The sequence below is a fragment of the Octopus sinensis genome, unplaced genomic scaffold (assembly GCF_006345805.1).
Source record: "Octopus sinensis unplaced genomic scaffold, ASM634580v1 Contig11200, whole genome shotgun sequence".
NCBI classification, from domain to species: domain Eukaryota; kingdom Metazoa; phylum Mollusca; class Cephalopoda; order Octopoda; family Octopodidae; genus Octopus; species Octopus sinensis.
The window spans coordinates 25,001-37,978 of NW_021832281.1; the positions used below are offsets into that span (position 1 = coordinate 25,001).

At 41.3% G+C, this 12,978-nt stretch overlaps 1 protein-coding gene across 1 annotated transcript in view; it reads left to right on the forward strand.

Annotated features, from left to right (window-relative positions):
- The window catches only part of LOC115228865 (serine/threonine-protein kinase ULK2), a gene marked incomplete at its 5' end in the record, with an annotated part of 42,106 nt that overhangs the window by 19,386 nt on the left and 9,742 nt on the right, over nucleotides 1-12,978 (forward strand). The window contains 10 exons of the mRNA XM_029799336.2: nucleotides 1,258-1,349; nucleotides 2,070-2,210; nucleotides 3,419-3,458; nucleotides 4,622-4,655; nucleotides 5,394-5,625; nucleotides 6,688-6,784; nucleotides 7,398-7,541; nucleotides 8,444-8,617; nucleotides 10,764-10,904; nucleotides 12,395-12,597. Coding sequence (XP_029655196.2) covers nucleotides 1,258-1,349; nucleotides 2,070-2,210; nucleotides 3,419-3,458; nucleotides 4,622-4,655; nucleotides 5,394-5,625; nucleotides 6,688-6,784; nucleotides 7,398-7,541; nucleotides 8,444-8,617; nucleotides 10,764-10,904; nucleotides 12,395-12,597 — 1,298 coding nt within the window. The remainder of the gene's footprint in view (nucleotides 1-1,257; nucleotides 1,350-2,069; nucleotides 2,211-3,418; nucleotides 3,459-4,621; nucleotides 4,656-5,393; nucleotides 5,626-6,687; nucleotides 6,785-7,397; nucleotides 7,542-8,443; nucleotides 8,618-10,763; nucleotides 10,905-12,394; nucleotides 12,598-12,978) is intronic.

Below are 12,978 nucleotides of genomic sequence, written 5' to 3' on the forward strand. Positions count from 1 at the left end.
ATGCTCTTTGGAGAAGCTCGAACAAAGAGCCCTCAGTGTGGGTTTAGCCCAGCAGTTCTCAACTGGGGTCCACAAGACCTTTGGGGTTGTGGGGTCCATTTAAGATTTTGTTATTAAAAATTATCTGCAATAAATTGATTTTATTCCCACAAATCACAAACTATTTTAACATTTTTCGATCTGGAGGTCCTTGTGGTCCTTCAAACAAAAGGGAGCTCCTAAATGGATGTTTGACATGCTTGAAATAGCCAGATGTCCCTTCAAAGCATGCCTAAGAATCTTGTAAAAACTGAAGAGCACATTGATAAACAGATAAGATATTAATGGGTCTACCTGGATCAGGACTGACCAGGGGTTAAACACAATCATTTCAGTGGTGCATGGCACTCTGCGATGTTGGGTTTACATGATGTTATGCCTCACCAGCCAATAGGACTCAGAATTTCGACCCTAGACAAAGCCGGTGGCACAAATGTTGCCTGGGTGCCAAGGGGTTGGTAACCCCAACAAAATGTTTGAGAACCACTGGTTTAAGACAGTGGGTGTTTCTAATGTGTCCTTCCTTGTTGTTGCTGTTTAACACCAGGTCAGTCCTGATCCAGCAGATCTATGATCAAAGATGTTCCAGCTGTGACCATCCTGTCTTTTATTCAGACAAAGTGTATCTAGGACTACATTATCTAATGTGCCCTTCCTTGTTCTTGTTTAGCCCCAGGTCAGTCCTGATCAAAGATGTTCCAGCTGTGACCATCCTGTCTTTTATCTAGGCATAGTGTATCTAGGACTACATTATCTAATGTGTCCTTCCTTGTTGTTTAGCCCCAGGTCAGTCCTGATCCAGTAGACCTATGATCAAAGATGTTCCAGCTGTGACCATCCTGTCTTTTATTCGGGCATAGTGTATCTAGGACTACATTATCTAATGTGTCCTTCCTTGTTGTTTAGCCCCAGGTCAGTCCTGATCCAGTAGACCTATGATCGAAGATGTTCCAGCTGTGACCATCCTGTCTTTTATTCGGGCATAGTGTATCTAGGACTACATTATCTAATGTGTCCTTCCTTGTTGTTTAGCCCCAGGTCAGTCCTTTTCAGCAGATAGTGGTTTTATTGATCCCAGAACAATGAAAAACGAAGTTTACTTTGGTGGGGTTTGAACTCAAACTATAAAGATCCAGAACATATCACTCTGATTATTCTACCAAACCACCAATCTGACATATGCCTCACCTGTTTCTCTCTTCTCTGTTACCTTTTCAGCGTCTCCCATCGACATGGCTTATGAAGCAGAACCAGACAGCCCTGAACCACCCCCCATTCCACCACACCCTACTGTTACATGTTTATCTTCTGTAAGTAAAAACAATTTTCTATTGGTTTCATCTATGGCGGGCGGTTTACCTGCATCTAGTGCTCTGTGTGTGTGTGTGTGTGTGCATGATAAAAACGCATTTGGCCAAATTTGGACATACAACAGTTTAACATAATAACAATGATATGTATGTTTTCGTATGTGTGTGTGTATATATATATATATATATATATATATAAAGTTAATCCAAACAAGAAAGCAAAAACGAAAAAACAACAACGCGAGGACGTGTGGAACAAATAAAGTATTATTGGACGCTCAGGAAAGAAGGGAAGAAGGAGGGTTTGACATTTCGAGCGGAGTTCTTCGTCGGAAACATAGGAGAAGGAAAGATCCAGAGAAGGGAAGACAGAGGGAAAAAAATCGCTAGTGATACAGACGAGGTCACATACTATATATATATATATCTATATAATATATATATATATATATATATATATATATATATCCTTATATACTTGGGCCTTATGGTCTACAATACCCCCATGTACCCCTAGATACTCTAATACAATCCAATATACTTCTATATATTACTATACCCTTATTTATTACATATTGTACCCTTAATGTACCCCTATATGCTACCACCTTAGCCGCAGTACCCCTGTATTGTATGATCAATCTAAGCAACTCTACCCCTGTGTACCCCTAGATATTCCAATGTCATCCGCTAATGTACCCCTAATCTATCTCTTTTCAGAGTCCTCAACACCCGCAAACTCTGACTTTGCCCCCAACCGCCACCCCACCAGTTGCTTCACCAGAAGAAGTCAATGTTTCTAAAGGAAGTCGAGTAGACAGGGTGGTAGAATCTGTTTCCAGGAGTACAAGTCCTGTGGAGGTACGTCTGTCTCTCTCTGTGCTACTCTGAGTATTTCTGAGTGCGTGTGTGTTCTGGAGTACCTGCCCTGTCATGGTACATCTGGTGTGTGTGTGTGTGTGTGTGTTACTTTGAATAGTGTGTGTTACAGAGTACCCGTCCTGTTGAAGTATGTGTGTGTTCAGGAGTACCTGTTCTGTTGAGGTATCTCTGCATGCATGCGTGTGTGTGTGTGTGTGATTTTGAATATTATATGTTCAGGAGTATCAGTACTGTGGAGGTACATCTTTGTCTCTCTATTACTCTGAGTATCTATATGTTGTTCTGGAGTACCTGTAAGGCGGTGAGCTGGCAGAAACGTTAGCATGCCGGGCAAAATGCTTATCAGTATTTCGCCTGCTGTCAGGTTCTGAGATCAAATTCTGCCAAGGTCGACTTAGCCTTTCATCCCTTCGGGGTCGATAAATTAAGTACCATATAATCGACTTAATCCGTTTGTCCCCTCTGTGTTTAGCCCCTTGTGGGTAGTAAAGAAATAGGTATTTCATCTGTCTTTACATTCTGTGTTCAAATTCCGCCGAGGTTGACTTTGCCTTTCATCCCTTCGGATCGATAAATTAAGTGCCAGTTGGGGTCGATATAATCGACTTAATCCGTTTGTCTGTCCTTGTTCGTCCCTTCTGTGTTTAGCCCCTTGTGGGTAGTAAAGAAATGGGTATTTCGCCTGCTGTCACATTCTGAGTTCAAATTCCACTGAGGTCGACTTTGCCTTTCATCCTTTCGGGAGTCGATTAAATAAGTACCAGTTACGCATTGGGGTCGATATAATCGACTTAATCCGTTTGTCTGTCCTTGTTTGTTCCTTCTGTGTTTAGCCCCTTGTGGATAGTAAAGAAATAGGTATATGTCTGTGTGCTGCTACTCTGAGTATTGTGTGTGGAGGAGTACCAGTCGTGTAAATATACATCTGTCTTTGTGTTACTCTGAGAATGCTCGTCTCTGGACACCCTGAGAAAAGAATTTTGCCCATGTTCTGATCTTCATGGATAAGTCTGAGGACATTTGCCTCACCAACTCCAGACATAATTTCCACAGGAGACTGGAAACCTGCTACGTTGCTTATATGAGAGCAGCGCTCATTTACAACCATCATATGATGTGATGTGAAGACAAAGATACACACACATACACACACAATACTAATGTTCTCTCTCTTTGTGTCTTTTTAGGGTTTTGTGATTGTCGACGGTTACCAAGATGACCAATATGGTGAGTTATTAACCCTATAGGGTTTCTCATTATTCTGCCAAAATTAATTATTTTTTTTTATCCAAATTGTTTTGAACTAATCAGGCATTATCTTATAGCGATGAGATTTTGGATGAGGAAGCTGTTAATTTTTAAGATGATATTGTAGGGTTGGTGTGAGAGACCAGATCTGGCCAGTTTGACCATAAAACAGACAGAATACTTTTGGCCAGATATGACCGGTTTAAATGCTAAAGGGTCAAACACTTTCTTAACCTCTGACCTTCTTGATCTCTGACTTTGTGTCACAAGATTTTGGGATCAAAACCCACTGGAGTGGGCAGAGAGAGTTTTTGCAAAGTTACACACCAGTTACTCTTTTACATGTTACAGTCATTTGACTGTGGCTATGCTGGAACACCACCGTTAGTTGAACGAATCGACCCCCAGGACTTATTCTTCATAAGCCCAGTACTTATTCTATCGGTCTCATTTGCCAAACCTCTAAGTTATGGGGACGTAAACACACCAGCATCGATTGTCAAGCGATGTTGGGGAAACAAACACAAATACACACATATATATATATATTTATAAAGTTAATCCAAACATGAAAGCACAAAAAAACACAACAACGCGAGGATGTGGAACAAATAGTATTATTGGACGCTCAGAAAAGAAGGGAAGAAGGAGGGTTTAACGTTTCGAGTGGAGCTCTTCGTCAGAAACATAGGAGAAGGAAAGATCCAGAGAAGGGAAGACAGAGGAAATATATATATATGACGGGCTTCAGTTTCTATCTACCAAATCTACTCACAAGGCTTTGGTCGGTCAGAACCTATAGTAGAAGACACTTGCCCAAGGTGCCATGCAGTGGGATTGAACCTGGAACCATGTTGTTGGTAAACAAGCTACTTACCACACGACCACTCCCAAGATTCGGGGATCAAATCCCACTGAGGTGGGCAGGGAGAGTTTTTGAAGCTGAATCAGTCACTTCCACACACACAATATGGAGACTAAAGGAATACATATATTAGAGCAGAAGGGGACAACAGGGGATTCTAATAACAATGTCGTATAATTTAAGGGTCGTTAATGCAATATTTTCATTTTTGTCCTTTCCTATTTCCAGACTAATTAATTCATTTATTGACTAATTATTATTTTTTTTTAAATTTCAGATAAAAACGAAACTGGTGATAATGGATCTGACAGGTCAGTGAAAGATCTTCTGTGTTGTGGTGGCGGTTGTAGTATATGGGTTGTAACAGTGTGGTTGTGGTGGTAGTGTATGGATGGTGTGGTGATGTTGGTGGTAATGTATGTGTATTGCGGTGGTGGTAGTACACAGTGTGGTGAAGTTGGCTACAGTGCATGTTATAGTGGTGGTGGTAACAGTGGTAGTGTGTAGATTGGTGTGGTGAGATGGTGGCATCATATGGTGTGGATAATTATAACATTGTGTGTTATAACACTCTCGGAGTGGTTGGCATTAGGAAGGGCATCCAGCTGTAGAAACTCTGCCAGATGAGATTGGAGCCTGGTGTAGCCATCTGGTTCACCAGCCCTCAGTCAAAATCGTCCAACCCATGCCAGCATGGAAAGCGGATGTTAAACGATGATGATGATATATATGTGAAGGCACATATTATATATATGTATACCATCTGACTGACTCATCATGCTGGTGGCACATAAAAGGCACCCACTACACTCTCGGAGTGGTTGGCCTTAGGAAGGGCATCCAGCTGTAGAAACTCTGCCAGATCAGACTGGAGCCTGGTGCAGCCTTCTGGCTTCCCAGACCCCAGTTGAACCGTCCAACCCGTGCTAGCGCGGAAAACGGACGTTAAACGGATGTTAAATGTTGATGATGATGATAAACCCAATGTGTAACCTTTAATAAACACCCCTGCCTCATCTCTCTTTTCTTTTCTTTCTCTCTCTCTGCAGTGACGATGAGGTTTGTGTGAGGAACGTGAATATGAGTCCTACGTCCGGTACCGTGGCATTTAAGAAAGACTGCCAGACGAGTCCAACGAGACCGACATCTTTACAAGTTCAGTCGCCCAACATCACCCCCCCTTCGCAGCCGATCCCTGTCCCAACACAAACTGAAGCTTACCAAATTATGTCAAATTCCCCCACCACCCCCTCCCTCACTCACAGTAAAGAATCGGCCTCGGTAAGGACACCCAATTCTTATTCTTCTCTTGTTGTTGTTGTCGTTATTATTATTATTATAAGTACCAGTTGAGTATTGGGGGTCAGTGTAAACACCGTAGCTCCTCTTCATGAAATTGCTGGCCTTGTGCCAAAACACGAAAGCATTATTTATTATTATTATTATTATTATTATTATTATTATTATTATTATTATTATTATTATTCAACCAGGGTCAAGTTTGCCTTTCATCCTTTGAGGGTTGATAAAATAAGTACCAGTTGAGCACTGGAGTCGATGGTAATCGACTGTCCCCCTGCCCCAAATTCCAGGCTTTAGGCTTTTAATAGAAAGGTTTTTTATTATTATTATTATTATTATAGCAGTGAGCTGGCAGAATCGTTAGATAATGTAGTCCTAGGTACACTATGCCTCAATAAAAGACGGAATGGTCACAGCTGGAATATCTTTGATCAGAGGTCTGTCTGGATCAGGACTGACCTGGGGCTAAACAACAAGGAAGGACACATTAGATAATGTAGTCCTAGATACACTATGCCAGAATAAAAGACAGGATGGTCACAGCTGGAACATCTTCGATCATAGGTTCTGCTGGATCAGGACTGACCTGGGGCTAAACAACAGAAACAAGGAAGGACACATTAGATAATGTAGTCCTAGATACACTATGCCTGAATAAAAGACAGGATGGTCACAGATGGAACATCTTTCATCATAGGTCTGCTGGATCAGGACTGACCTGGGGCTAAACAACAGCAACAAGGAAGGACACATTAGATAATGTAGTCCTAGATACACTATGCCTGAATAAAAGACAGGATGGTCACAGCTGGAACATCTTTGATCATAGGTCTGCTGGATCGAGAGTACCAGTCAAGTACAGGGTTTTATCTAAATTCTATCTAACTCCCTTCTGCAAGACTGCCGGCCTTGTACCAATATTAGAAAGAATTATAATTGCAATTATTGTTAATGTTATTATTTATTTATTAATTAATTATTTGCTTCTGATTGGAAGATTCAATTGGGTATCAATTGTTGATGTTGTTGTTGTTGTTTTAGGAAAAAGAGGAGGGTAACAGCCATATGTTGAAACGCAACAGCTCAGAATCTCGTCTCAGTAGTGGACCAGACATAGGGTCGTTATCTCCACCAACAGGTTTGTGTTCCTTTTACTCTCTCTCTCTCTCTATATATATATATATATACACATACGTACATAGGCGTAGGAGTGGCTGTGTAGTAAGTAGCTTGCTTACCAACCACATGGTTCCGGGTTCAGTCCCACTGCGTGGCACCTTGGGCAAGTGTCTTCTACAACAGCCTCTGGCCGACCAAAGCCTTGTGAGTGGATTTGGTAGACGGAAACTGAAAGAAGCCCATCGTATACATGTATGTATTTGTGTGTGTGTGTGTATATGTTTGTGTGTGTGTGTATATATATATATACATGTGTGTGTATATACATGTTTATGTATGTATGTATATAAATATATATACATACATATTTATGTGTGTGTATATATATATACGTTTATGTATGTGTGTGTGTATATATATATATATACATGTTTATGTGCGTGTATATATGCATGAATGTGTGTGTATGCTCTCAAACTCTCAAACACACACACACAAAATCTTAAACTCTACACCTTGTCTAGTGGATTAGGAGTTAATTAACATTAATTAATAATTGCTATTTTTATTCACTTGTTCTATTTATTTCCTTTTATTGTATTCTAATTATTTTTTGTTTTTGTTTGTTTCAGTTACATTCACCATTGGGAGTCCACACAGTTCCCCCTGGAGGAGGGGCAGCACTAGCAACACCCCACCTCCCCATCCACCAACAGCACACCGGACCCACTCCGGCACCCCGCCCAACATGGTCGCCTCACCACTAAGAAGATCTGGTGAGTACCCTTTGAAAACCCCCTAAACAACAGGCACTCCTTACCTTTCAGCTTCCTGGAAATAGCAGCCAAATTATATTTAAGTTACAGGCTCTTGTGTCTGAATACGAAGGAAGACTTGTCGTGCCTGGAGCAGTATTAGGACAGAACTGACCTGGGGCTTAATAATTAAGAAATACACATTAGATAATGTAGTTCTAGATACACTATGCCTGAATAAAAGACCAGATGGTCACAGCTGGAACGTCTTTGATCATAGGTCTGCCAGATCAGGACTGACCTGGGGCTAAACAACGAGGAAGGACACATTAGATAATGTAGTCCTAGATACACTATGCCAGAATAAAAGACAGGATGGTCACAGCTGGAACGTCTTTGATCATAGGTCTGCCAGATCAGGACTGACCTGGGGCTAAACAACGAGGAAGGACACATTAGATAATGTAGTCCTAGATACACTATGTCTGAATAAAAGACAGGATGGTCACAGCTGGAAGATCCTTGATCATAGGTCTGCTGGATCAGGACTGACCTAGGGCTAAACAACAAGGAAGAACATATTAGATAATGTAGTCCTAGATACACTATGCCTGAATAAAAGACAGGATGGTCACAGCTCGAACATCTTTGATCATAGGTGTACTGGATCAGGACTGACCTTGGGTTAAACAGAAACAAGAAGAAGGACACATTAGATAATGTAGTCCTAGATACACTATGCCTGAATAAAAGACAGGATGGTCACAGCTGGAACATCTTCGATCATAGGTCTGCTGGATCAGGTTTGACCTGGGGCTAAACAACTACTACCATAACTCGTTAGCTAATTACAAAAATGTCGTTAATGTTTGTCTAATCCAGTGTTGTAGAATTCTATTTTGATGTCATGGTTTCAATTCCAGGTCACAGTCCAGCATCTGTTTCTCCTCAACAAGCCATCACGGGCCCATCATCCATGCCGATATTCTTCGGATCGCATGATCGAAGAGAAGGTTTCCACCATGTCGGCAGCCTTCCCTACAACCTGTATCGACCCAGGACAGTCCCGGACAACATGGCTACCTATACTTATAACGGTAAGTACAGCGCTGATTGTGTGTGTACTTTCTTTGGGTACTCTTATTTTGTATGTACTCTCATTGTGGATTTTTTGAAGTACGGTCTTCCGTGTGTGTTTGTATACTCTTTTATTTGTTTCAGTCGTTTGACTGCGGCCATGCTGGAGCACCGCCTTTTTTAGTCGAGCAACTCGACCCCGGGACTTATTCTTTTGTAAGCCCAGTACTTATTCTATCGGTCTCTTTTGCCGAACCGCTAAGTAACGGGGACGTAAACACACCAGCATCGGTTGTCAAACAATGCTAGGGGGACAAACACAGACACACACAACACACATATATATATATATATATAATAATATATATATATACATATATACGACAGGCTCTTTCAGTTTCCGTCTATCAAATCCACTCACAAGGCTTTGGTCGGCCCGAGGCTATAGCAGAAGACACTTGCCGAAGGTGCCACACAGTGGGACTGAACCCAGAACCATGTGGTTGGTAAACAAGCTACTTACCACACAGCCACTCCTGCGCCTATATGCATGTATTTGTTAGTGATTTCATATTTATATTACTACACTCTTGGAACCCACTACACACTCGGAGTGGTTGGCATTAGGAAGGGTATCCAGCTGTAGAAATTCTGCCAGATTGGAGCATAGTGCAACCATCTGGTTCACCAGTCCTCAGTCAAATCGTCCAACCCATACTAGCATGGAAAGCGGACGTTAAAACGATGATGATGATATATATGTGAAGGCACATATTATATATATGTATACCACCTGACTGGCTCATCATGCTGGTGGCACGTAAAAAGCACCCACTACACTCTAGGAGTGGTGGGCGTTAGGAAGGGCATCCATCTGTAGAAACTCTGCCAGATCAGATTGGAGTGTGGTGCAGCCATCTGGTTTGCCAGTCCTCAGTCAAATCGTCCAACCCATGCTAGCATGGAAAGCGGACGTTAAACGATGATGATTTATATATATATATATATATATATCATCATCATTATTTAAGGTCCATCTTCCATGCATGCATGGGTTGGACGGTTGACAGGGGCCAACCAGGTAGAAGACTACCTCAGGCTACTGTGTCTGTTTTGGCAGTTTTTATTGCTGGCTGCACCACGACCACTCTGCAGAGTGAACTCGGTGCTTTTCGCATGGCACCAGCACACACAGGCGAGGTTTGCTTTGGCATCGTTTCCACAGCTGGATGCCCTTCCAAATGCCAACCACTGTCCAGTGTGGACTGGATGCTTTTTACATGACACCAGCACTGCCAGGGCCACCAAAGAACTTGCTAGACAAGGAATTTTGAGAGTGGAAGAAGAGGTGATCCTTTGTGTGTGTGTGTGTGTGTAAAGGTAAGATCTAAGTGTAGGAAGTAAGCTTCCAGCAGTCCATAGTAGGTATGAAAAGGCAACTTTGAGGGACGGTAGTGGTTTATTATTTATATATGTACATACATTATATGTATGTATGTATGTATAGTTTTTCTACCTATTATATACATTACATTCTTGTAATTTACTTAATCTTTACTTTTTAATTGTTATTTTAATTTTAACTTTTCTATTATATGTAATTTTCTAGAGGGTGTAATTTAATTGTTCATTTTGAATTGATATTCAATATTATATAATTATATAATATATAATATTTCATATATATATTATATTGTGTGGAATTTGATTTACTATTTCTAAATTGAATTCTTTTTCCTTGTAAGTTTGGATTTTATTCCCTCAAATAATAATTAATATATATAATATATATATATATATATTATATATATATATATATACACACACATACTAGGAATAGTAGCCAATACACCATCTTGCCCCTATTCCATTTTTAGAAAATAAGCCCAATTATCTGCGGAAATATTAATTTTATTTCGTCTTTTCAGGGGTCAACATACAAAGAAACAAACTTTGCTTTTTATAAGGATAACAGTAGATATATCTGTATGTCTGTGTGTCCATATCTGCCCCTCTCCACTGTTTACTAGTCAGGTGCCTTTCTAAAGATGGACCCCCCCCCCAATAACTGGCCCTACACCAGTACCCTCACCCTCACCAGTTCCACCCCCCCACTCTGAATGATGTATTTTCTTAATGTTTTGTTTTTCGTGTCTTCCTCTTCAGCCTCCCCTCCAAACAGTTGTCCTGAGTGTGGCCATGGTCCGACCGATATCCCACAGCGTCATGGCAGCCAGGCCACTGCTCGCGACAGTATAATGACCACCCAGTTGAGGAGTCCGTATGGATCGCCCCGGCAATATTTTGGTAAGGCTCTTCCCTCTCTCTCTTATTTCAACATTCACAGCAACAACATTATTAACAAGAACAACATTAACACATCATCATCATCATCATCAATAATATCACCACCACCATCGCCATCATCATTAGCCATCCAAGAATTTGTACCTGGAGATCTCCATTTACGGCGACTTCGAGGGCCACCTCCCAGTGGTGTCGGGTGTCAACGAAGAGCCCTCGACTACAACAAGACGACCAAAGTTTTTTTTTTTTTTTGTGTTTCCAAGGTCTGGGGTCTCCCGCCCCTGAGCCCTAGACCATCACCTCATCACCCTTACCCGTCTTGTTGCTTAACAACAACAACAAACAACAGCAACACGATTGCTCATGCCCTTTCTCTATCTTTCTAATTATTATGCTTCAACATCGCCAACAACAACACTATCACCAAGAACAGCTACATCATCATCATCGTTTAACGTCCGTTCTCCATGCTGGCATGGGTTGGACGGTTCGACCGGGGATCTGGCAAGCCAGAAGGCTGCACCAGGCTCCAGTCTGATCTGGCAGTGTTTCTACAGCTGGATGCCCTTCCTAATGCCAACCACTCCGAGAGTGTAGTGGGTGATTTTATGTGCCACCGACACAGGTGCCAGACGGGGCTTGGCAGACGGCCACGCTCGGATATGGTGTTTTCGGTGTTTTTCTTATGTGCCACCGACACAGGTGCCATCTTGTTGCTTAACGACAACAACCAACAGCAACACGATTGCTCATGCCCTTTCTCTATCTTTCTAATTATTATGCTTCAACATCGCCAACAATAACAACAACACTATCACCAAGAACAGCTACATAATAATAATAATCAACACCACCACCACCACCATTACAAAATATTTTTGTTGTTTTTGTAAAATCTCAGAAAATAATTAAAAATTCACAATTTTTTATCAAATTATTTTGTTATATTCTTTGTTTCTACATCTTTCTCTCTCTCTGTCTCTCTTCATCTTGCTCTTCCTTTCTCTCTCTCTGCATCTTTCACCAACTCCTCAGTCTCTGCCTTCTCCTCATCATTCTCATCAGTTATCTGTCTGTTTCTCTCTTTCCTATCCACCCTCACTAACTCTCTCTCTCTCTATCTCTCCACTTCTGCATTTCTAATTAACTATTTCTAGCGTTCTCTTTCTTCCACACTCTCACTAACTCCTCATCTCTCCCTCACACAATGTCCCACTCTCTCCTACTCATACCTTCTCCACATAATTCTTACTAACCATCTCTATCTCCCCCCTCATACACTCATTGTCTCTGACTCTCCTTCTCTCTCCCTTTCATACATTCATTCTACCAAAAGAAGTCGACTGGTTTCACTTGTGCTCACCATAACAAAGAAATTATTGATAATGTTCTAATTTCATGCTATCACAAGAAGTTTTCCTTCCATGTTAGTAGGAGGAACCATATTCCTCCCACTGTCTAACTATATATCTCCTTCTCTCTCTCCACAGCCTATCCCTCAGGTATGATAGCCTGGCCCACCAAAGACAGGTACATCCACACTAATGAAGACCATTACTATCGGCACCCTGCTTACCTGGTCTACCCTGAGGCATCACCCCCAACCTCACTGATGTATGCCCCATCACCACCCAGTATCGATACGGCAATGCCTTTCGTGGCCCCAGAACTGGCTGAGGATACACTAATGGATGTAAGTAATTTTAATTAATTAGTTATATCAGTTAATTATGAAAGCAATAACGCTGTTGTCATTCGTTACAAGGTTCACAGGGTCCAGTTCCTGGTTTATTGTGTTTGTGGTGTTGGAGAGGGAAAGTAAGAGAGTATCTGTGATTTGGGACAGAACAAACATCATAAAGGACCAACCTACTGCATTTCAGGAGTATTAATCTTGATATTTGCAGGGTTGTGTCTTTTTGTTTTTGTTGATATACATCAGAGATAAACAATATACACACACATGTGTGTAATTTGTATATACATATGTATATAGGTATGTAAGTATGTACGTGTGTGTGTATATATATATATATGTACGTGTGTGTATGTAAGTATATATGTGTACGTGTGT